Source organism: Astyanax mexicanus, chromosome 2 (assembly GCF_023375975.1).
Source record: "Astyanax mexicanus isolate ESR-SI-001 chromosome 2, AstMex3_surface, whole genome shotgun sequence".
NCBI classification, from domain to species: Eukaryota; Metazoa; Chordata; class Actinopteri; order Characiformes; family Acestrorhamphidae; genus Astyanax; species Astyanax mexicanus.
The window spans coordinates 73586138-73610982 of NC_064409.1; the positions used below are offsets into that span (position 1 = coordinate 73586138).

The window sequence follows — 24845 nt, forward strand, 5'->3', positions numbered from 1 at the left end:
GGCTAAATTGGAGCAGCCTGGTGGCTAATATTCATTAATTGCACATTGCACCAGTAAGAGCAGAGTGTGAAGGGTTCAGTTAGCAGGGTAAGAGCACAGTTTTACTCAAAATACTGCAATGCACACAACATTATAGGTGACATACCAGAGTTCAAAAGAGGACAAGTTGTTGGTGCACGTCTTGCTGCCGCATCTGTGACCAAGACAGCAAGTCTTTGTGATGTATCAAGAGCCACGGTATCCAGGGTAATGTCAGCATACCACCAAGAAGGACCAACCACATCCAACAGGATTAACTGTGGACGCTGTAAGAGGAAGCTGTCTGAAAGGGATGTTCGGGTGCTAACCCGGATTGTATCCAAAAAACATAAAACCCCGGCTGATCAAATCACGGCAGAATTCAATGTGCACCTCAACTCTCCTGTTTCCACCAGAACTGTCCGTCACCACAATAAATTATTGTGCTCTAAAACCAGGTGTTTCAGTTTCATTGTCCAAACCCTGTATTTCACAGTGGAAAGCTGTAGTATCAAAAGCATCTACTATGGAATAAAACCTGTCCTTTTATACGCTGACCTCTGATTCCTCCCTGGAATCTGAAATGTTGCTGAAATCCATCCTGTTCTATTCTAAATCAATGCAGAGTGACTCTCCAGCCTGTCTAACTCTGACACTCTCTCCACCTTCTGCCTGTCTGCCACCTCTCCCATCTCCACATGCCGTCTCCTCACTTCTTACTCTGCATGCTTCTGACATCCAGAGACTTGGAGTCAAATCCGTATAAACATGCATGCAATAAAAACTCTAAAAGAATATTTGTAGCTAAATAAATAAGTCAGTTAAATTCTTCAGGGTTTAATTAAGCGCTGTTTTGATCGTCTTTGCCCCGGGTCTAACATGGATGAACTGTTCTGAAGAGCAGGAGGGAACAGCTATAGCCACAGGGCAGACATTTGGACCAAACATGTTCCCAATCCATTCAAATCTTTAGCCCTGAATTTTATTGTGTTTGGTAGAATTGTCTGTTTCAGTGCGCTGAAGAAATACAAAAGCCCATTCCCACCATATATATAAAAAAATTAATCCAGCACATTTTTATTATTATTATTAAGTAAACTGCTATCTCACTCTTTTGAGAAAGTAAGTCATTATATTAAGATATTAAGTCATTATTGTGTTATACTATTTTTTATTATTTTGTGATAGTTGGAAAAAACTAAAAATAGGGACTTAGTGTCTCAAAATAATGAATTAGAATCTCAAACTAATGAGCTAGTATCTCAAAATAATGACTTAATATCTCAAAATAATAACTTAGTATCTCAAAATAATAATTTAGTATCTCAAAATAATGACTTAGTATTTTAAAATAATGACTGTCTTAAAAGAATGACTTAGTATCTCAAAATAGACATAGTATATCAAAATAATAACAGTATCTTAAAATAATGACTTAGTATCTCAAAATAATGACTTGTCATCACAAAACAATGACTTAGTATCTCAAAACAATGACTTAGTATCTCACAATAATGACTTAGTGTCTTAAAATAATGACTTAGTATCTCAAAATAATGACATTATCTCAAAATAATGACAGTATTTCAAAATAATGACTAATTATCTCAAAATAATGACTTACTATCTCAAAATAATGACTTACTATCTCAAAATAATAAAATAGCAGTTTCGTATTTTTGGTTAATTTAAGATGACATGAATGGGCTTCCAAAAACAGGAAAACCTTACGAGAAAGAGCAAATTTAAAGCAATTCAAGAAAAAAAAAACATTTCAAGAAAGTATCCTCAATTGCAGTCACGGCAAAGACCATCAAAAATTATGATGAAACTGGCCCTCATCAGCACTTCCCTAGCAAAAAAAGAGCAAGAGTTAGAGAAGGAATGAATCTGAAGCAATCAAACACAAATGAAAAAGAAAAGAAAACAAAGCCATCAAACATGTTTTTCAGAAATCTATTTCAGAAACATGTTGAGGTGCTGCCAAATGTTCTTTCATAATACGTGCCCTCAGTGTGGCTCAGGGCCCGAGTTTTCTTTTACAGTGCAATAAAACGTAAAACCTTCGCCTCGGTAATCGCTGTGGGTTCTGGCGATAACGACTCGCTCGCATTTCCAGCCCTCTGCACTTCACAAGAGTTCCACTTAAAGAAACACTCTAAGCTCAGCTCAAGGACTTCAGACCAGATCTGGAGATGCAGTGACTAAACACAGAATACTACATACTAAAATATATACTATTAACTTATATATGTAGGATTAGGGTACACGAGTCCACTACCACATTGTATTTTTCTAAGCATTCCACCATGCAGAATCTCCGGGCTTGCAGTGTGGGTGTGTCTGTGATATGTTTTTTATTTATTTATTTATTTATTTAAAAACAAATAAAGCAAGACACAATAATCTTCATTTTGTCAATAGTAATATTAACTGTCCTTCTGATATATAGATCTGTAATTCTAAAATTTGCTGCCGTTTTCAGCTCATTTTCTATGTTTGAAAGGTGCCTGTTCTGTGTTTAATTCTTGACTGTGTGTGATGTACCAACCTACTCTTCTCTGATTGGCTATAGACAGCACAGCTAAACTGTGGACCGGACATGTATGTACATATTATTGCCTGCTTCATTATATAAGGTGGAACATAACATTAACCCTTGTGTGGTGTTCGGGTCTGTGGGACCCGTTTTCATTTTTCATCAAATGATACTAAAAAAATATTTTTTCTAACTCAAACTCATTGGCATTGGCTCATTTTCTGTGAAAAACATATATCAAAACACATTTTCCATAAACACACACTAACCCCCACCCCCCCCCCCACACACACATTTATATTACATACAGTATGTTTGGCTAATAAACATTGCTTCATTTGTAAATTTGAAACTAAACAAATTTTCTACTCATATCTTGAGTTTAATTCATTTTCTTTTACATTTTATTAAAAAACTAATAAAAAAGAGTAGCCCTTTTTAAAAGAAATGTAACAAAAGAAAGGTAAAGGGCAAATATTAACCATGTAAGCTGTTTATATTGCTTGCAATTTAGGTGAAGCAAGCATGTGTAAAGCATTTTAATGCAAAATTGCTTAATTTTGCTGAATTAAATACAAGTAACAAAGTAAACGAGTAACAAAAATATGAACACCACACAAAAGTTTAAAATACAAAACTAGCTAAAAAAAAGCCTAGAAATTGCATTCCTTTGCTCATTTTTCAATGATAGTTAACACAAATTGTGGAGAATAAGGGCCCCATTGTACACCCTTTGCCAGGCACATAGCGATGCTCGTTGCTATACTACATCCTATCAACAGTCAATTTTTTTACGCCTTGTGCACGCATTGATGGGTGCGATTTAGATCACTTAAAATAGGGCCCTAAGTCACTGACTGAATTACACTAGTACAGCTCTGGAAAAAAAAAAAAAAAACGCTTAAAAATGATGAGTTTCTTTGATTTTACCAAATAGAAAACCTCTGGAATATAATCAAGAGGAAGATGGATGATCACAAGCCATCAAACCAAACTGAACTGCTTGGATTTTTTGCACCAGGAGTAAAGCAGCATAAAGTTATCCAAAAGCAGTGTGTAAGACTGGTGGAGGAGAACATGATGCCAAGATGCATGAAAACTGTGATTAAAAACCAGGATTATTCCACCAAATATTGATTGTTGTTTTCTTTGCATTATTTGAGGTCTGAAAGCTCTGCATCTTTTTTGTTATTTTAGTCATTTCTCATTTTCTGCAAATAAATGCTCTAAATGAGAATATTTTTATTTGGAATTTGGGAGAAATGTTGTCTGTAGTTTATAGATTAAAACAACAATGTTCATTTTACTCAAACATAAACCTATAAATAGCAAAATCAGAGAAACTGATTCAGAAACTGAAGTGGTCTCTTACATTTTTCCAGAGCTGTATATAATATATATATAAAAAAGATCAGACATGCCTCCCTTCAACTGTCAACTTAGACTGAAGAAAAATCTGCAGACTAGAACCAACCAGCACAGACACAGCCCAGATATTGAGGGATGAAATTTGGGGTAAAAACCGCGTAGTGTGACCCCGGCTTTACCAGCAGCTTAGAAAGTTGCGGTTGGCTGACTTCATAGGAATCTGAGGAAAATAGTAAAACCCCCCACTTATAAAAAAAACTGGTTAAAAATATTGTTCAGTTTCACAACAGTTTCAGAATAGTTTTAGATTTGTGTCCAAATCCTTATGTTTTTCCTTTTCTGCAATTATCCTCCAACACCAAACGATTCCACAAATCCTCGTTTCTAAAGCGTCTCATAGACTCATAACTCATTATGTCAGTCTCTCTCCTGCTAAACGTGGTGAGCTGCACCAGCATTAAAATCCCATAATGCTTTCCTTGAATATGATTTGGATTTGTGTGGGTTTATGTACCAAAAAACTGTCACATTTAATTTCTGCATGACCAAATTCCAACTTCCCTTCGTTAAGAATTAAACAGGCTGTTTTTTCGACACCATGCCTTAAAGACTCATATATGTAAATGATGTCTGTTCCAACTGGCTGATTCCTTCTAAAAGCAGTCTGAGCTGAAAGCCTCAGTCCCATCAGATCAAATGTACTTCGAATATGCTCCTTTTTTTGGGTGTGTTGAAATCTGAAAGGCTGCAAAAATATACACTGACTGATACAAAATACACAGCAAATTCTGTTTTTTTTTGGAATAAACTCTCTGAGAGTTAATATCAACTCATTTTAAGTGTATACTATCGTGCATAACCATAGAATACTCTCTAGTTATAAAGTGGGAGTTGGCCTTTTAAAGGTGGACTCCGGTGTAAAATGAACTTTTGTTGTAGTAAATCAAGATAAAAAGTAATTACATTTGATGAAAAGCACACCTTTGCTCTCCCACAGCGTTCTGAGATACAGAACTTTTAAAAGTTTGTTCAAACACCCTTCAGACTGGGTGATACAGGGCATATTTTGCCTCGATAAATCGTTTTTTCCACCGTTATCCAGCTCAAAGTAGCTCCACACCTCCTTGCTAGAATCCAGAGAGCTCTGACATTTAAAACAAGGCATTTGTAACTTAAAAAGTGCACAAGAAGCTTATTAAAAACACTGTTTACATCCTATAATGCTAGCTTTCAGCTCTGAGCGCCGCCATTACTGTACTGAAAATAACATGACATATATACTGTATACATAGACTCCGCATAGGCTGCCTCCTTGTGCCGGCTGCTACGCTATGTAGAGTCTATGTATATATAAATATATATGTCTATGTCATTATCAGTACAGTAATGGCGGCGCTCGGAGCTGAAGCTATAGGATGTAAACAGTGTTTTTTTTTAATAAGCTTCTTGTGCACTTTTTATTAATCAAGTAATTTATGCCTTGTTTTAAATGTCAGGGCTCTCCAGACTCTAGCAAAGAGGTGTGGAGCTACTTTGAGCTGGATAACAGTGTAAAAAATGATTTATCGGGGCAAATTATGCCCCGTGTTACCCAGTCTGAAGGGTGTTTGGACAAACTGTTAGAATTTCTGGATCTCAGAACGCTGTGGGAGAATGGAGGTGTGCTATTCATCAAAAGTAAGTACTTTTTATCATGTTTTACTACAGCAAAAGTCCATTTTACACCAGAAGTCTTCTTTAAGCTGTATAAACAATGCGCGATTTTGACACAATTTGCGTCAATGGGGTTCTAAGGGTTAAAAGACATTGGGTGAGGCATGTGATTGGACTGAGAGAAGCAGGATGGCAAGATCATTGTGTCCTTTAAATCCAGGATTGATAGATGATTTACCTAAACAGTTGGGTTTAGATACGGAGGTCTTGTGGTGAGCGCTTTAATCATGCCATTGCTGTGACAATCTGGAAGCCATTGTATATGAGATTCAGTTACCCCTAGTAGTGATACAAGGGACACCAACTAATTGTGCATTAACCTTTAAAACTCTATGGACAGATTTTCCATCCAAAATCGCACCTTGTGTTCTCAGCTTAATTACTCAGGAATCCCTTCACACATAAACATAATCCATATACGGTTAGAAAGGGCAGAACTTACTCTTTCTAAAAATAGTGATCACATCCCAGTGTGGTAAAGCTAAATCTACAAGAAGCCCATTGAGAAAAACACCTAAAAAAGTGAGATCTCCTTCCCCAAACAATATTATTTATCTTTAGTGCTTCAAACATAATTTACATGATGTTTCAAACCAAATAATATCAGTAAATAAATACTCAAAAGTGTCCACAGAAAAAAAGTGTGAAACTACCTGCGTTACTCAAACTAAAGCTAGGTATGGTGTGCGCACCACTTTATATAGCTTTTATATATTTTACTTTTTTCACAATTTTTTTTAAATTATTTATTTAGACTAAAAAGTTTACATTTTTGTATATACAGTAGTTTTCTTTGTGTGTCCTGATTAAAATACTGAAAGGCATAGGCTGCTCTGAGTGTCAGGTTTAGGTTTAGTATCTACATGTATCCTAGAGGTGTGATTTTCAAGAAAATGTAATCTGCCTGATGCTGTTTCTCCATGTATTTTGTCAAAGTAATAATTAATAAGCCATGTAATGAACTATCATCAATATTCTTATGCTTTCAACTCTTATACACTCTAGTCTAACTATTTTTTCTTAGGTGTGAATATATTTAAAGTGTATTCATTTAAAAATAAGTAAAAAAAAAACAAACAAAAACAAAAAAAAACAGGCGCTTGGTAAACTTTTGACCAAAACATGATCAGTTCCAGGAAAATATAACAATTCTGCTTCCTTTTACATTTTAAATGATTATATTTTTGAGCAGCCGTATGTCTTCTGGAGTAAAAGAGATCAGGGCATGTGTTTGTCTGATATAATTACTGTGTTATAAGACTTGAAAGAGAAACTGAGAAAAGCGTAGAAAAAACACACCAAAACAGTAATCAGTAATCTACGAGTGTAGAGCTACAGGATCTACAGGTCCAGCTGCAACAACTGTGTGTAAATATGCCGTAGGATGCCATACAAAACCTGTACGCATACATTCTTAAATGCATCTCATACTGTACCCAAGATCCAATCCAACAATGAATCTCTTGGTGTGTTATTTTTCTGTGAAAGAGTGTAAAAATGGATTGGTGTCCCAATTATTTTGTCCATATAGAGTATTATAACTGTAGTCAGCAGTTTCTACATTAATGAAGGTGAGAGGTGAGTGAGAACACTGACCATCTAAGGCTGTGTATTATAAAAGCTCTGCCTCGTAATCATAAAAGTTCAAAATATCTACCTTGAACTGAAGGTTATTCTATAATAATGATCTCAGTGTCCCTGGGAAAGCCTGGATAAGCTATATCAGGGAAATTGAAGGTCAGGATTATGGAATACTCCACCCTGTCTAATTATTGAGGAGATGGATCAGCTAAAAATGGCAATGTACAGAAATGATGAGAATATGAGCTACGAGGCTAATGTGGCTAGTAAGGCTTGCTAATAGGTTATTAGGTTTCAGACCAGGAGGATGGCAGCTAGATCTTGTTTTTAAGCTTTGATGCATGCATTTTTTTAAATATAAATATACAATATGGCTTAGAAATTTGAAAACACCTGCTTATCTAATTTTTTATTTAAAATAAAGTGAATCAGAGGCTCTGAGTCGCTCAGCACACTGCAAGTTTGATCCTTGGTCATGCTTTAGTATCAACAGCCAGAGTCTGAGAGAGCACTATAGGCATGAGTAGATGCCACTCTTCTTCCCCTCATCACTCCCATTGTGATGTTGTTCAGCACAGGCTGTTAGCTGATGTATCGGAGCTGGGGATCTGGTGCTTACCGTGTAGTTCACACTATATGAACGTTTTTTTTTTGGTCTATTTTCATACATGAGGTGCACTGGATTAAATGGCGCATTATGCAACACTAGTAAGAAACAGGGGTGTCGCCATTTGTTTTCGTTCTAATTCAGCAGGTCTCACCGCTGGGTGGTGGTGGTGGGAAGCTAAAGCAAAGCTAAGCTAAGCAAACAAACAAAACTGTAAAGTCAAACGAGTGTTGGATTTTTCTCTTAAAAACTGTTTATTTGGGTGAGTAAAACGCTTTTGTTTATTTACAGTAAGCTTAGATCTCCAGATTTCCACTAAGGCTGGGTGCAGCAGCATTAGCACTAGCAGCTAATCACTAGCCGTAGTTAGATCTAATAAATGCCAACTGACAGCGCTACACTGAGGAAAGCTGGGTGTTCTGGTAAGCCAGGGCGATATTAGCGAGCGCTTTATCCAACGTAGCTTGTTTTAACATGGTAAATACACAGGTTACAGTCCGATATCCTTGGCGATGACCCCATACAAATGAGTGATGCACAGGGTTTGGACAATGAAACTGAAACACCTGGTTTTAGACCACAATAATTTATTGTGGTGACGGACAGTTCTGGTGGAAACAGGAGAGTTGAGGTGCACATTGAATTCTGCCGTGATTTGAGCAGCCGTGGTTTTATGTTTTTTGGATACAATCCGGGTTAGCACCCGAACATCCCTTTCAGACAGCTTCCTCTTACAGCGTCCACAGTTAATCCTGTTGGATGTGGTTGGTCCTTCTTGGTGGTATGCTGACATTACCCTGGATACCGTGGCTTTTGATACATCACAAAGACTTGCTGTCTTGGTCACAGATGCTCCAGCAAGACGTGCACCAACAATTTGTCCTCTTTTGAACTCTGGTATGTCACCCATAATGTTGTGTGCATTGCAATATTTTGAGCAGAACTGTGCTCTTACCCTGCTAACTGAACCTTCACACTCTGCTCTTACTGGTGCAATGTGCAATTAATGAAGATTGAACACCAGGCTGCTCCAATTTAGCCATGAAACCTCCCACACTAAAATGACAGGTGTTTCAGTTTCATTGTCCAACCCCTGTACTAATTTAAATTGTGATTGCACTTTTTTGTATCTCCCCAACTGTTTAATTAGATGAAATTAGTGTTAGTGTGAAAGCTTTACCTAATTTAATAATTAATGGTAAAGCTTGGCTTAACACTAGATACAGCATTGCTTTAATACATCATACTGTGCCAGAACAATAGGGCTAATCCTAATGGAGTAAAGGAAACAGATCTAGATCTATGCTGCTCCTTTTTTTAGCTTCTCTTCTCAATTTTATAGATGACAGTATTTTATACAGAGACTAAATTTATAAACTTGAATATTAAACACCTGCTTTAATGCTTCTTTAATGGCATGCAAACTACTGTACCAGCAGCACAGTGCAATGGGACAACTTCTGATCCCTATTAAATGAGCCCTGCCAACGAGGTGCAGGGCCACAGCGGGACTCAATGAGAATAAATAATAATGTGCTGGTTTAATTACTAAGATTACTCAGGGTAGGAAGTGATATTTGCACCACCGCTCCTGTCTCCGTCTGCTCCCTCTCTCTCCCTCTCTCTCTCTCTCTCTCTCTCACACACTTTCTCTCACTCTCCACTGGTCCAGCTCGGCCTCCAAAACTCTCAGCACCGAGACACCAGAGGATTTTAAAGCCTGACGAATCAATTTTGAGATTTAGAAAGGCGGCTCCGGCCCCCGAAATAGCACATCCCCGAGCACACGCTCACACATACGTGCACACTCACTCTAAATCCAATCCCAAAGACATTTTATAGCGTGTGCACTCTTCATGAAGTATTTATACTTTGGGCAGAAAATTACATTTCAGCCAGGTGGCAAAGCGGCCCCAAATCAAAGAGAGCCGGGGAACCGTTTAAGCTACAAAACTCAATCAACCGAAACCACTGTTACGCCCACGGAGCTGTCCACTCCTCGCAGGGTGCTGATGCCCTGCCAGTTAATTTATACACACGCTATTGATTTCAAACAGGCGCTTTAATTAGAGATATCGGCACAAAGAATCGCAAAATCGCAAATTTAGCCCTGGAAGAAAAAGCAAAAACCTTAAAACGCTTTGTGAGAAAACATATAATTTAGTGGCATTTTTTTTGTGTGTTTTTTATAGCAGCACTGCTGCAACCGCTGAAACTTAAAGTTTTAGGACACAGCCTAATCCTGCCCATACATCAAGCAGACACAAATGGAATATGTAAAAACGGCATGCTAAAAAAAGAAGATGGCATGTTTAAAACAAACCAGCCTTGCTTTCGGCTACTGCACCATCCAATCAAACAGCCTGACGACTGCAGGCCAGTGGGATTCAGTCTCAGTACTGCGGACTTAAAGTTCTTGCCATTTCTTATTCTGATTCAACCAATATAAGGCTGTGTAATTAAAACATTAGCTGATTAATTAAAATATGTGTGTGCATAAAAACTGAATTTTGAACAGTGCAGAAACAAACAAATAAAAAAACTACATAAACACATTTTACCTGGTTGATAAGTATTAAATGTTATACCTTATCCCATGTTTATAGTGTTTCCTCTTTTTTTTTTTGGTCCTTTCATCTCCTGTCTTGTTTTCTTGCTTGTCTTTCTTATGCTACCCATACACAAGACACCTTTGAAAAGTCTATAAAAAATCGTACACCCTGCACAAGGCGTGTCGCAATGCTCATTGCTATCTTACACACCGACAATAGTCTATTTTCATGTTTTGTGCTCATGCTGTTAACATAGTTTATGAATAAATTGACACTGATGGGCATGGTGGTCAGGTGCGCCACTGACTGAAATGAACCCAGACAACAGTCAATTGTCAAAGTCTATTATAGGTTATTACTAAACACACACACACACACACACACACCCACACACAATCACGGGCACACTGCAGAGCACAAACCCAAATTTTAACTGAACAATAAACAGAATAAAGAATAAAATAACATTACTGTTCCCTTAAATGATCTACTGGTGTATCTTCAAAGTGTGAACGTGCAGGAAATGGCAAGTGACACACTGATTGGCATGTTTTACAGCTTCACTAGCGTATAAAACACATCCATTTAATTAAAATAATTACCACATGCCTTTTGCTTGTTTTGAGCCACTCTTACGATACCAAAGACACACAGACACGCCCTAAATCCAGCTGCGCAATCCGCAACTGACTAACTTTTCGTTATGTAACAAATAAATCCCACTTGCATTTGCATCCTGCTTCCAACTTGTTACATTCAAAAGTGGTAGATTTGGCCTTTGGCTCATTCACTTTTCCACTGCACAGTACCCTACACCAATCGACTCTTCCCAACTTCCTTTTGGTATCTGGTACCTGGTCCCCCAATCATCCCCTTTACCTCCAACAACCTTAGCTAATTATGCCGCAGCTCTTGCTGAGTTCTTTCATCAGCCACCAATTCAAGAAGCATTTGTACCTCTTTAAAAGAGGTAAAACAGCGTAATTGCATGAGCCGCCATTGTGAGACATTCTTCGCAACAAAGTCACAGGTCTGAAATAATGCCAGACGTCCTGTTTTCTTCTAAATCACATAAAAATGGTATAGTCTGGTCTGTTTTTGTCTGCTCTCGGCAATGTTCTGCTGGGAAAGCTTGTATCTGGGTATTTTGACACATGCCACCTGTTACGCTGGCCAGACACACGCAGATATCAAACACACAGTTTATTAATAAAGAGGCTAGACTTAAAGGAGTAGTTAGGGACAGGCAGGGTCAATAATAGTCTGGCTGCAAATGTAACCAACATACCAGAGCTTAGTCAGACAAAAATAGTGTCATACACAGAAAATCCAGCAAATAAGGGCTAAGGCAAAGGAATAGTCTAAGGTACAATAATAGATCGGCAACTGAAACAAACAATAGGCAAGAGGGCAAGGCAAGAATCAATAGTGGTAAACAAAAAAAGGTCGGTAACAGGCAATAAACACGCGCCATAGAAGAGCTAGCTTTAGCCTCAATACTCGGCGAGGTACAGAGCAAACTGAGGGGTATTTATACAAGAGAGGCCAGGTGCAAATAATCAGTAACTGGGGGAGTGGGAACACCAGCATCACATTTGTCAGGACTGACGCCACCATTCTAAACATCATAGTAGATCAAGTACATGTCAGGCACAAGGCGATGGTAGTCATCAGTAGCAGTTTTCTCTTTCAGAAGGACAATGTTCTCACAACTCTACACACATTATTTGGCAATTGTCGTTGAAACATATCTGAGGAAAAGTTGCTCTGTCCACCATATTCCATAAATCTCTATTTGGTTGGTAGAACATTTTCTGGATGTTCTTAGAAAGTTTTTATTTAACTTTTAAATGTTTTGATTTGATGTTAATTTTTAGTTTTAAGAATGTAAGTTTTAACGTTTCTATAATGTAAGTATTTATATAGCTGGGAAGGTTATGTGTGAAACATTGTAATAACGTTGTGATGCAAACTGTTAGTACGTGATATGTTTTTTTAGAATGTTCCTGGCATTACAGACTAACCTTGTCACATCCTGGTCATGTTCCATGTTTTTCCTGCCCTCTGGTATATTCATTTACCTTTTCTATGAACATGGCCCTCTCTGGTTTTCAATTCTCCTTGCCTCCACCCATATCTTCAGTGCTCCCACCTTTATTTATTTGTAGCCCCGCCCCCTCATTACCTTCTCCATGTGTTTCCTGTTACTTGTTCCCTCCATGTGTATTTAAGCCCCTGTGTTTTCCGTGTTAGTTTGTTGGTTCTTGTACATTCTTGTCAGTTTAAGTTGCATGCGGTTTTCCTTTATGTACTCTTTTTGTTTTATGGTTTGTTGGCTTTTGTTGTTATATAACTTTACTTGCATTTGCTTCAGCTCTTTTCCCTTGCTGCTGCAATCCTGACAAACCTTCCTAAAACTTCTTCGAAACATTGATCAACATCTTAACATAACATTTTTTAGATGGATAGATGCCTTCAGAGGTCTCATATTGTCCAAATCGCTCCACATCTTACCGACCTCTAATATAACATGTCACATAATCATAAGACTATGATGAATAATGAAGCCATGGATCAAACACAACACTGCATACAAGGTACAAGGTCACGCTCAAAGACCTCCCACAAGCAGGCTGAGTGGTCTATCAATAGAAGGTGTGTTGAACCTGAACGTGGAGAGGTGTGTGGAGTGTGAGTGATGGCTGTAGTCTATCAGCGGGAAGTTCTGGTTGGATGGAGGGATGAAATCTGTACTCACCACCTGTTCAGCTCGATCTCCACGCGCTGTGATGTAGGACACTCTGTACTGACGAACACCGGTGGAGCGCAGCAGCTCCCACGACACACCCATGCTGAATGTAGTGAAATCACTCAGCTGCAGACCCCTCACACCCAGACGCACTACTACACACACAAACACACACACACACAGACATAACTTTAGATAACACAAGGCTTAGGAGACTCTATGCAAAACACTAATGTTCACACAGGTACAGATACTTCGCTGATTGACAACAGTATTCTTACAAATAATAAAGGAAACGTGGGCAGAGGACTTAGGCACTGCCACTATGTTCGGGAGATCGCTGGTTCGAATCCCGGTCATGCAGCTTGCCATCAGCTGCCGAAGCCCCAAGAGACAAAATTGGTCTGGCTCTCTCTGGGTGGGTAGAGCAGATGGTGCTCTTTCCTCTCATCACTTCTAGGGTGATGTCGATCAGCACAATGCGTCTGTGAGCTGATGTATCAGAACAGAGTCGCTGTACTTTCCTCCGAGTGCACTGTGATGCTGATGCTACTCAGCAATCTAACTAACAACCCATTTTAACTCTGTAGACACATATTTGTATCGTCTATGACCCTATAGCTGGTTCACTGCTAGAACTTTGAATGGTGTTTCAAAGTTCAGTATGCCACCAACTTAAATAGTGTTGGAATACCACAAATGTATTACTCAAAGGCAATTGTCTAAGGAAGAGTTCCAGATGTTGCTCTGGCCACCAAATTCAACAAATCTCAACTCAATGCAATGTGCACTGTTTCCAGATACTACAGGAGATCTTGTAAAGTTCAAATCTGGGCAGGTCGATGCTGTATTAATGGCAAATGGCCCAACATTGTTTTGGACATAATGTTTTGACTCAGCAGTGCTCTGCAAGTCTCACTCTATGGACATTGCCATTGCATACTAAAAACACCTCACCTGCATGATGTTTTAAAGATATTCTGACCCAGTAGTCTAAGATACCAATGCGCCAATGTCAGAGCTCACCTGCCTCTTAAAGGGAATGACAAGTGACTGGTTTATTTCATGTTACGCCCAAAAAACACGCCTTTTGCGTGTTTCAAGCCACACAAGGCATATTGCCCCCTCTCGATACCAAAGACACACCGACACGCACTAAATCAAGCTATGCGAACTGTGATTGACCGCTGCACTATAGCTAACTAAAATAGGGCTCTCAGTGTTGTTCACTTCACCAGTCAGTGGTTTTAATGTTATGACCAATATTTCAGTGTATATTTCAGGCAACACCTAACATTACCTGGTTAACTAGCTTTATCTAGTTTCCAACATTATATTGACTCCAGCAGGTTCTCAGATCAAGCTACATATCACTGCTTCTCTTTCTATTGACTCAAGCTTCTGCAAGGTCGAAGGATTTACATACAATACTGTTGTCAATCAGCTTAAACCAAGAACTCTTTATTTTATTTTAATTTTAATAATGTCACATACCTGCTGTAGTAGTGGTGGTAGTTGTGGTTGCCACAGTTGTTGTTCTTTGAGCTGAAAAAGACACGCAAATGAGTAAAATCTGTCCATAATTAAAGATACATCAGTCAATCTCGCAGAAAGAAACTATGCTAATTCTTAATTAGAAACAAGGCAGACTCAAAGAATTCTACAAATTGAGTTACAGTACATACATTCCAAACTGAATGCAGTTGAGCAAAACAAAACAACAACTCTTCATTTAAATGCACGACACACACAACAGCCAAACTTCCCGTTGATGAAAGATGTGAATTACACTGAACTGAGAAAGGAAAACAAATCAGTAAAAATAAGCTTATCTGTGAGATTCTGAGCTCAGCATTTACAGCTGAAATAATCTGTCTAAGCTCTGGTTCTCATCATATCTGAGAAAATTCCAGCAGATTTACTTTAATTTGTTTTGATTATTATTGTGATCTATTTTAAAATGACTCGTTTCACATATTGTGTTTAGTTTTGAGTGAAATGGCTCAGACTGCTATAGCGAGATTAATCATCCTTAGACAGGAACACAGAGCAGTATACTGATATACAGAGTTTCAGTAAGGATTTGTTTTAGACTCTCTTACTGATGTGTTTGATGTGTGTTTCTGTTTTTCAATTAATTAAAAATTATTTTATTTGTGTTGCTTGATTACATTCAGTTCAAAATCGAGATACATTTTTGATTGTTACAAGGTAACCAGTAGTTCAGAGAGGTTGAAACTGTTGTGTTACAAGGCTACCTGTAGTTGTGTGTGTCACTAGTTTACCATATTTTTCACACTAAGGAGCACTTAAAATCCACCAGTACTACTAAAGCCACTCTGCTGAAGTACAGAGTTATACAGGAGTTTCAGTTTAGTTCTCCATCATAAGACTGCAGCAGCATTAGCATTAGCTGCTAACCACACTAGGCCGCTCTCTTTTACCGCTCAGAAGTGAGTATTATTGGACTGTAGTCTGCTGCTAACGCCGGCAAGCACTGCTTCAGCAGTATTAGCATTAGCTGCTAACCGCACTAAGTGCTAGCTCTTTACCGCATTAAAACAAGGTAAGTGGAACAGACTGCTGGCTAATATCGCCCTGGCAAACTGGAACACTCAGGGTTTCTCAGTTTAATGCTGTCGGGTGGTATTTACTAGCATTTCCTAGCAGTTAGCTGCTAAAGCTAATGCTGCTGCACCCAGCCTTAGTGGAAATCAGGAAATCTAAGCTTACTGTTAGTAAACAGATGCGCTTAACTCAACAGTTTACAGGAGAGTTAACTTAACAGTTTGCAGGAGAGAAATCTGTGTAGATTAACATTCAGCGCTCGTGTGACTTTAAAAGAAACTGTTTTAAGGATTACAGTTTTGTTTACTTTACTAAGCTTTACCTAACTTAGTTAGCTACCACCCACCCGGTAGTGAGACCTGCTGAATTAGAAGGGAAACATGGCGACACCCCTGTTTCTTATCAGTGTCACATAATGCGCATTATAATCCGGTGCACCCTATGTATGAAAATAGACCAGAAAAGATGTTTATTGTGAGTGAACTTTATAATCCGGTGCACCTTATAGTGTGAAAAATATGGTACCTATAGATTTGTGTGTCACTAGGATTCCTGTAGTTTCAGTGTTGGTGAGACTGTTGTGTGTTACTTGTTGGGACTGTTGTGTGTTACTTGTTGGGACTGTTGTGTGTTACTTGTTGGGACTGTGTTACTTGTTGGGACTGTTGTGTGTTACTTGTTGGGACTGTTGTGTGTTACTTGTTGGGACTGTTGTGTGTTACTTGTTGGGACTGTTGTGTGTTACTTGTTGGGACTGTTGTGTGTTACTTGTTGGGACTGTTGTGTGTTACTTGTTGGGACTGTTGTGTGTTACTTGTTGGGACTGTTGTGTGTTACTTGTGGGGACTGTTGTGTGTTACTTGTTGGGACTGTTGTGTGTTACTTGTTGGGACTGTTGTGTGTTACTTGTTGGGACTGTGTTACTTGTTGGGACTGTTTTGTGTTACTTGTTGGGACTGTTGTGTGTTACTTGTTGGGACTGTTGTGTGTTACTTGTTGGGACTGTTGTGTGTTACTTGTTGGGACTGTTGTGTGTTACTTATTGGGACTGTTGTGTGTTGTTAGGTTACCTGTAATCTGGCTGAGCTGTATGGTCTCACTCTCTGACTCGTCTCTGTAAATGGCTGTCAGAGAGACCTCGTATTCCGTCAGGGGCATCAGACCAGTAATCACATAGTAGTTCAAATTACCATTAATCACTGACTGCAGAGACAGAGAGAGAGAATGAAACAGATATTCAGGTCTGTTTAACTGCGTAAGTGTGTGTGTGTGTGTGTGTATTAGCGTGGTTGCAGTACCTCTCTGGTATCTCCTCCTCTGACAGGTGTCCAGGTGAGTTTGTACAGTGTGACGTCGGATGCCGCGTGCTGCCAGCTCACTCTGAACCGGTCTGTAGACACATCACTGCTCCTCAGACTCTGCGGCGCTGGAACCGTCTCTGCAACACACACACACACACACACACAAACACACCGTCCGTATTCAATCAACTGCCATCAAGCTTTCATACAACTGTTGACACAAAATCCTAATTCACAGTTCTCTGTACGTGTGTGGTATTTAGTGAAGTGTGTGTGTGTGTGTGTGTGTGTGTGTGGTATTTAGTGGAGAGTTTGTGTGTGTGTAAATTGGCTGCTCTCACTGGTGGTGAAGCTGTCGGTAACAGACTCGGCCTGCCCTTCATCATAGATGGCGAAGATGGCCACTGTGTATTCTGTCAGAGAGGTGAGGTTGCTTAGCAACAGTGTGGTGATCCGTCCCACTTCAACCTGAGGACAGATAAAGTTAAAAAAGCTGACAAACTGTCAAAGAGATGAGAACTTCTGTCCAAATCAATATACACTCCGTTCATCAACACACGCTGTCACCCTCACTTACTCAATTCCCTTAATCAATTTATCCGCACTCAAATATATATGGTGCTAATCAGTGTCTATTATTACTCAATTCACCCTCACTTAATCAATTCACTTAATCAATTTATCCTCACTCAAATATTTATGGTGCTAATCAGTGTCTACTATTACTCAAATTATCCTCACTAAATCAATTTATCCTCACTTAATCAATTTATCCTCACTTAATTAATTTATCCTGTTAATCAGTCTGTAATGTTACTCAAATTATCCTCACTTAATCAATTTATCCTCACTTAATTAATTTATCCTGTTAATCAGTCTGTACTGTTACTCAATTTATCCTCACTTAATCAATTTATCCTCACTTAATTAATTTATCCTGTTAATCAGTCTGTACTGTTACTCAAGTTATCCTCACTTAATCAATTTATCCTCACTTAATCAATTTATCCTCACTTAATTAATTTATCCTGTTAATCAGTCTGTAATGTTACTCAATTTGTCCTCACTTAATCAATTTATCCTCACTTAATTAATTTATCCTGTTAATCAGTCTGTAATGTTACTCAAATTATCCTCACTTAATCAATTTATCCTCACTTAATCAATTTATCCTCACTTAATCAATTTATCCTCACTTAATTAATTTATCCTGTTAATCAGTCTGTACTGTTACTCAATTTATCCTCACTTAATCAATTTATCCTCACTTAATCAATTTATCCTCACTTAATTAATTTATCCTGTTAATCAGTCTGTAATGTTACTCAATTTGTCCTCACTTAATCAATTTATCCTCACTTAATTAATTTATCCTGTTAATCAGTCTGTAATGTTACTCAAATTGTCCTCACTTAATCAATTTCCATTTACTTAATCAATTTGCCCTCAATTAATCAATTTAACTGTACTTAATCATTATACCCTCAGTTAATCAGTTTACCCCAGATAATCAATGTATCCTGTTAATCTATATGTCCTGTTATTCAATTTCACCTTAAACCCCAGTAAATCAATTTATCCTGATAATCAATTTACCCTCAGTTAATCAATTTATATTGTTAATCAGTATATCCTGATACTCAATTTACCCTCAGTTAATTTACCATTTGTTAATCAATTTACCCTCAGTTAATCAATTTATATTGTTAATCAGTATATCCTGATACTCAATTTACCCTCAGTTAATTTACCATTTGTTAATCAATTTACCCTCAGTTAATCAATTTATATTGTTAATCAGTATATCCTGATACTCAATTTACCCTCAGTTAATTTACCATTTGTTAATCAATTGACCTTCAGTTAATAAATTTATCCTGTTAATCAGTATATCCTGATACTCAATTTACCCTCCGTTAATCAATTTATCCTTATAATCAATTTACCCTCAGTTAATCAATTTATTTTGTTAATCAGTATATCCTGATACTCAATTTACCCTCAGTTAATTTACCATTTGTTAATCAATTTACCCTCAGTTAATCAATTTATCCTGTTAATCAGCATATCCTGATACTCAATTTACCCTCTGTTAATCAATTTATCCTTATAATCAATTTACCCTCAGTTAATCAATTTATTTTGTTAATCAGTATATCCTAACACTGAATTTACCCTCAGTTAATTTACCATTGGTTAATCAATTTATTTTGTTAATCACTGTACCTTGATACTCAAATTACACCAGTTAATCAATTGACCCTCTGTTATTTACTGTACTTTTGAAATCAGTATATCCTGTAAATCTATTACCCTTATTGTTGTAATATTGCTGTATATGCGCAGTGAGTCCAGTTGTTTATAATCAGGTGTGTGAGGGTTTTGTACACAGATTTCCTTTGCTTCTTTGCTCGCTATGAAGTGGGTGCAGTGGAGACAAACACAAGCCATCCAACAGTCTCCAATAACCACATCCTCACAGTGCAAGAACATGAGGTGAGACGCATACTCAAGGCAGTGTACCCCAGGAAAGCTGCAGGTCCGGATGGTGTTACAGGAAAGGTGCTGAAAATATGCGCAGACCAACTCTGTGGCATTTTCACCAAAATCTTCAACCAGTCCCTGTCAAAATCCATCATACCACCATGTCTGAAGTCTGCCACCATCATCCCGCTGCCAAAAAAGAACACCATCAGCGACCTCAACGACTACCGCCCAGTTGCACTCACACCGGTCATAATGAAGTGCTTTGAGAGACTGGTTCTACAGCACATCAGAGCCATTCTCCCACCCAGCTTCGATCCACATCAGTTTGCCTACAAAGCAAACAGGTCCACTGAAGATGCCATCACAACTGCCCTTCACACAGCACTCACACACCTGGAACACCAGGGGAACTATGTGAGGATGCTGTTTATAGACTTTAGCTCTGCATTTAACACGGTCATCCCCAGTGACCAAACTCGCAGACCTTGGACTTTCCCAACCCACCTGCATCTGGATTAGGGACTTCTTAACACTTCTTAGCACTGGAGCTCCACAGGGTTGCGTGCTGAGTCCTCTCCTCTATGCGCTCTACACACACGACTGTACCCCCACCTACTCCAGCAACACCATCATCAAGTTCGCGGATGACACGACCGTGGTGGGACTCATATCTGGAGGAGATGAGACTGCGTATAGGGATGAAGTTCAGGGACTGGGCAAGTGGTGTGCCGAGAACAATCTCTCTCTGAACTCCTCCAAAACAAAAGAACTAATTATAGATTTCCGGAGGAAACCCACAGACCCCACACCACTCTTCATTAACGGGGACTGTGTGGAAAGAGTCCCCTTCTTCAGATTCCTGGGTACGTACATCTCTGAAGATCTCTCCTGGACCACAAACACCACAGCTGCAATCAAGAAGGCACAGCAGAGACTCTATTTCCTGAGAATTCTCAAGAAAAACAACATTCAAGAGAAGCTGCTGGTGTCCTACTATCGCTGTGCCATTGAGAGTGTGCTAACCTACTGCATCTCAACCTGGTACAGTAGCTGCACAGTGGCAGAAAGGAGAGCACTACAGAGAGTGATCAACGTGGCCCAGAAGATCACCGGCTGCCCGCTACCCAGTCTGGAGGACCTGTTTAGCTCTCGCTGTCTCAGCAGAGCAGCCAACATCCTGAAAGACTCCTCCCACCCTGGACATCATCTTTTCCAACAGCTGCCCTCTGGAAAACGCTTCAGGTCCATCACTTCCAGGACAAACAGACTGAAAAACAGTTTTTACCCCTGTACTGTACGAGAACTGAACACTGCAAAACGCACGCACACTCTCAGACCACTACCAAGGAACTGAAAAATAAAAACTAACAACCTTAATAACCGGACTTATAACGCACTGTGCACTTTCTGTATTTATTTATTATTGGGTAAACGTGTTACTATATTGTTTATATTTTCATACATCCACTGTAAATTTTGTGTATCTGTACATAGAGCTGTTATTATTTTATTTTATTTTATTTTTGTTCAGGCACCGTAAGGATTGCTGCTAAATTTCGTTGTACACTGTGCAATGACAATAAAAGTATCTTATCTTATCTTATGAGAGTAACTGAGTTAAGCGTGTGTTCAGTGAGTGCTGTTCAGCTCTCTGTACCTCGTTGGTCTGAACTCCGTCAGTCTTCACGTACATGATCCGATATCCATTCACTTTACGAGACGCTGCCTCCCAGGTGAGCTTCGCCGAGCTGTGAGACACTTCACTGATCCGCAGATTCCGAGCAGGAGTCAGAGGAACTGAGAGAGAGAGAAAGAATTTCACATCTAATCCTAAACGTTTGACAAATTAAATACTTTTATTTTAAAATGAATTAATACTACAAAATATAAGCAAAGATCCACACTGCAACTTTCAAAACTTTCACTGGGTGTAAACACTGTTAAGATCCCATACAAACAGGGGCTTCGAGTGGTCCAGCGGACTAAGATGCTGCCACTATGATCAGGAGTTCAAATCCCGTTCATGTAGCTTGCCATCAGCTACCAGAGCCCCGGGAGAGCACAATTGACCTTGCTCTCTTTGAGTGGGTAGATGGAGCTCTTTCTCCTCATCACTCAAAAGGGTGATGTTGCTCAGCACAAGGCTGCATCTGTGAGCTGATGTATAGGAACCGAGTTGCTGCGCTTTTCTCCGAGTGCGCTGTGATGCTACACGGTAATGCTGCATCAGCAGCAGTTCAAAAAGAGGCGGAGTCTGACTTCACATGTATCAGAGGAGGCATGTGCTAGTCTGGAGGAATGTGGGGCATCATTAGTAATAGGGGTAATAGGAGTCCTAATGAGTGGGTTGAGTAATTGGCCATGTAGATTGGGGCTAAAAAAATAAGAAAAATATTGAAATAAAATTATTAAAAATGTCATCTTAAAATATCTGACATTTCTCAAGCCCACATGCCAATCAATATGAAATATCACTCATCACTTTACATCGGTGTAAAAAAATAAAAGCAGTGGGGTAGTAAATCTGACTATTAATGATACAACTTTAAAATAAGGCTTTTTTATAAAGGGTTTATAAATAGTTTACAAAAAAGTTTATTAATGGTTGTTAATTAGGTTATAAACCATTAATAAACAGTTACAACACATAAATAGAAAGGGCAACAGTGGCCTGTCATGTACCAAATACTGATTCCACATTCGTTTATACTGTTAAACCTCAGATCTTACTGGATACTTATCTTACATTTCTGTTTTTTTTTTTTATTTAACTATAATAACATTAAATGATTAATCTTAATTTCTATATTATTTTATTAGATATGTCATAAGTTTTTGTCACTGTTGTTTTTCTATTTATGTGTTTATTAAGTGTTTATTAATGTTATAAAGTATTTACAACTTAATATACAACCATTTATAAACTCCTTTATAAACTATTTATGAAGCCTTTATTAAGGAGCCTCATATTTGGTACACAAATAATAATAGCTTTATTATTTAGACACGCAATCTGTGCTTAATGCCTCTCAGTTGGAGATGTAAATGACACCTGTTTATTATAGTTACTTAAATATTAGCAATACACACACACACACACACACACACACACTTACGGGTTGTCTCCTGGCCAGTCCTGGGGTCACTGGCCTCGTCTCCGTACATGGCGTAGACAGTGACGGTGTACTCAGTTGCAGGAGTGAGACCCTCCAGCTCAATCTCAGTCACAGTGTCTGCTACTTTCACCTAAACATAATCAATTTCAATCAAATTCATCTGTAAAGCACATTTTTACAGCTGAAATCATGCAGATTTAATACAGAAAGAGAGAAAAAAAAAACAAAAAATATAAGAAATCAAAAATCCATTGCAATAGTAGACATAATAAAACATCTAAAATAAAATTTAGACACATTCATGTTTATATATATATCTATATATACAATGCAATTCTCTCTTTTTATCTGGACTAAGAACAAGAAAATGAATTTAAAACTCATGCTGAGCTGTTTGATCTTATTCCCCTCATTGAATAGCATGTAATTCTGATTACTGTATTTTTTTGCACTATACGGTGCACTTAAAATCCTTTAATTTTCCCCCAAAAATCGTCAGTGTGTCTTATAATCTAGTGCTCGTTATGTATGAATTTTATCAGTCAGGTATTAAGGAGCAGTAAAGCCACTCTGCTGAAGTACAGAGTTATACAGAAGTTTCAGTAAACTTTCTCCAGCAACAAGACTGGAGCAGTATTAGCATTAGCTGCTAACCACGTTAAGTGCTAGCTCTTTCGTCGTTCAGAGGTTAGTATTATCAGCCTGTTGCCTGCTGCTAACGCAAGCTAGCACTGCTGGAGCAGTATTAGCATTAGACGCTAACCATGCTAAGCGCTATCTATTTTATCGTTCAGAGGTAAGAATTATCGGCCTGTAGCCTCTAGAGCACTAGCTCTTTTGCTGTTTAGAGGTGAGTATTATTGGACTGTTGTCTGCTGCTAAACCTGGCTAGCACTGCTGGAGCAGCATTACTATTAGCCACTAACCACACTAGCTCTTTCAATGTTCAGAGGTAAGATTGTTGGACTGTAGTCTGTGTGTTTACCGTGTTAAAAGAAGCTACGTGGGACAAACCTCTAGCTAATTTCTCCCTGGTTTACTAGAACACTCAGGGTTACTCAGTGTAGCTCTGTCGAGAAGAATTAGAAGCTAAGCAAGGCTAGCGCTAGTGGAAATCTCAGCTTTCTAAGTGCTTTACTCCCCCGAATAAACAGTTTTCAGGAGAGAAATCTGTGTAGATTTACATCCAGCACTCGTTTGACTTTAAAATATATATATTTTTAAGAATTACAGTTTTGTTTACTTAGCTTAGCTTAACAGGTCTCGCTGCTGGCTGCTGAATTAGAAGGAAATTAAAACATGGCGACACCCTTGTTCCTTACTAGTGTCACTTAAAATTTGCCTTATAATCTGGTGCGCCTTATAATGCGAAAAATACAGCATATACAGTACAAATCAAAGGTCTGGTCATCTAAAAATAAAATTAATCTGAGAAGTTGCTAAATGAGGATCCAGGAAATTCCTTTTACTGTGTGAACGGTAAAGGATTAATTTGTTAGGCAGCTCTCTTACCTCCTTCTCATCTGATACGTCTGCCTCCGTCAGCGGGGCGTACAGGATCATATACCCAGAAGCCCCTTCTGCAACTCCCCACCGTACACGCATACTGCTGTGTGTGATGTCGTTCAGCTCCAGATTATTCACCATGGGTAAAGCCACTAAAACACACATATATACACACAGCTGATGGCATGTTTTGTCTTGGCAGTTTGTTGAGTGTGGAATATGGAGCTACACTAGCATGCATTTCCTCTAATAAAGAATTCTATTACACTCAGTAACTTAAAAAAATCAAATATTTGAATTTAAAAATGATTTAATCATGATTTTTAATCTCAACATTCTTTCCTGTTACCTACATTAATTCATAGATCTTATTTGTTTATTTTTAAAATAAAATGTTGGGAAAATCAGTAGAATGTGCTCGGTATTCTCATGCTATTAGTGTAGCCGCCATTTAGCTGTTTTTAATTTTTTTTGCTAATTCTATGCTAAAAACCCATTTCTGAGTTTTTAGCTGCTTTTCAGTCCTGTTACTCAAAACTCAAAAAATAACAGAAGTGAATTTCAGTAACAGGAAAGAGTGACATAAACAAGAGTGATTTTTTTTGTCATCTTTAGCTTAGAAACTTTGTGAAAAACTAAGTAAAGCTGCCTGAGATGGACCAGTTTATGTTTTGAATAGTTATTTTGAATAGGAGGAGGTACAACAAGCAAATGGCACATATTTGGTGAAATGGCCCTTA

The 24845-nt window shown here is 38.4% G+C and overlaps 1 protein-coding gene across 3 annotated transcripts in view; it reads right to left on the reverse strand.

The window, feature by feature from the left end:
• The window catches only part of LOC103042852 (collagen alpha-1(XIV) chain), a 144071-nt gene that overhangs the window by 64833 nt on the left and 54393 nt on the right, over positions 1-24845 (reverse strand). For all 3 annotated transcript variants that reach the window (XM_049475237.1, XM_049475236.1, XM_049475238.1), the window contains 8 exons: positions 24112-24257; positions 22600-22729; positions 21141-21280; positions 17338-17464; positions 16994-17133; positions 16766-16898; positions 14622-14672; positions 13137-13282 (listed from right to left, as the gene is read on the reverse strand). In XM_049475237.1, the coding sequence (XP_049331194.1) occupies positions 13137-13282; positions 14622-14672; positions 16766-16898; positions 16994-17133; positions 17338-17464; positions 21141-21280; positions 22600-22729; positions 24112-24257 (1013 nt within the window). The remainder of the gene's footprint in view (positions 1-13136; positions 13283-14621; positions 14673-16765; positions 16899-16993; positions 17134-17337; positions 17465-21140; positions 21281-22599; positions 22730-24111; positions 24258-24845) is intronic.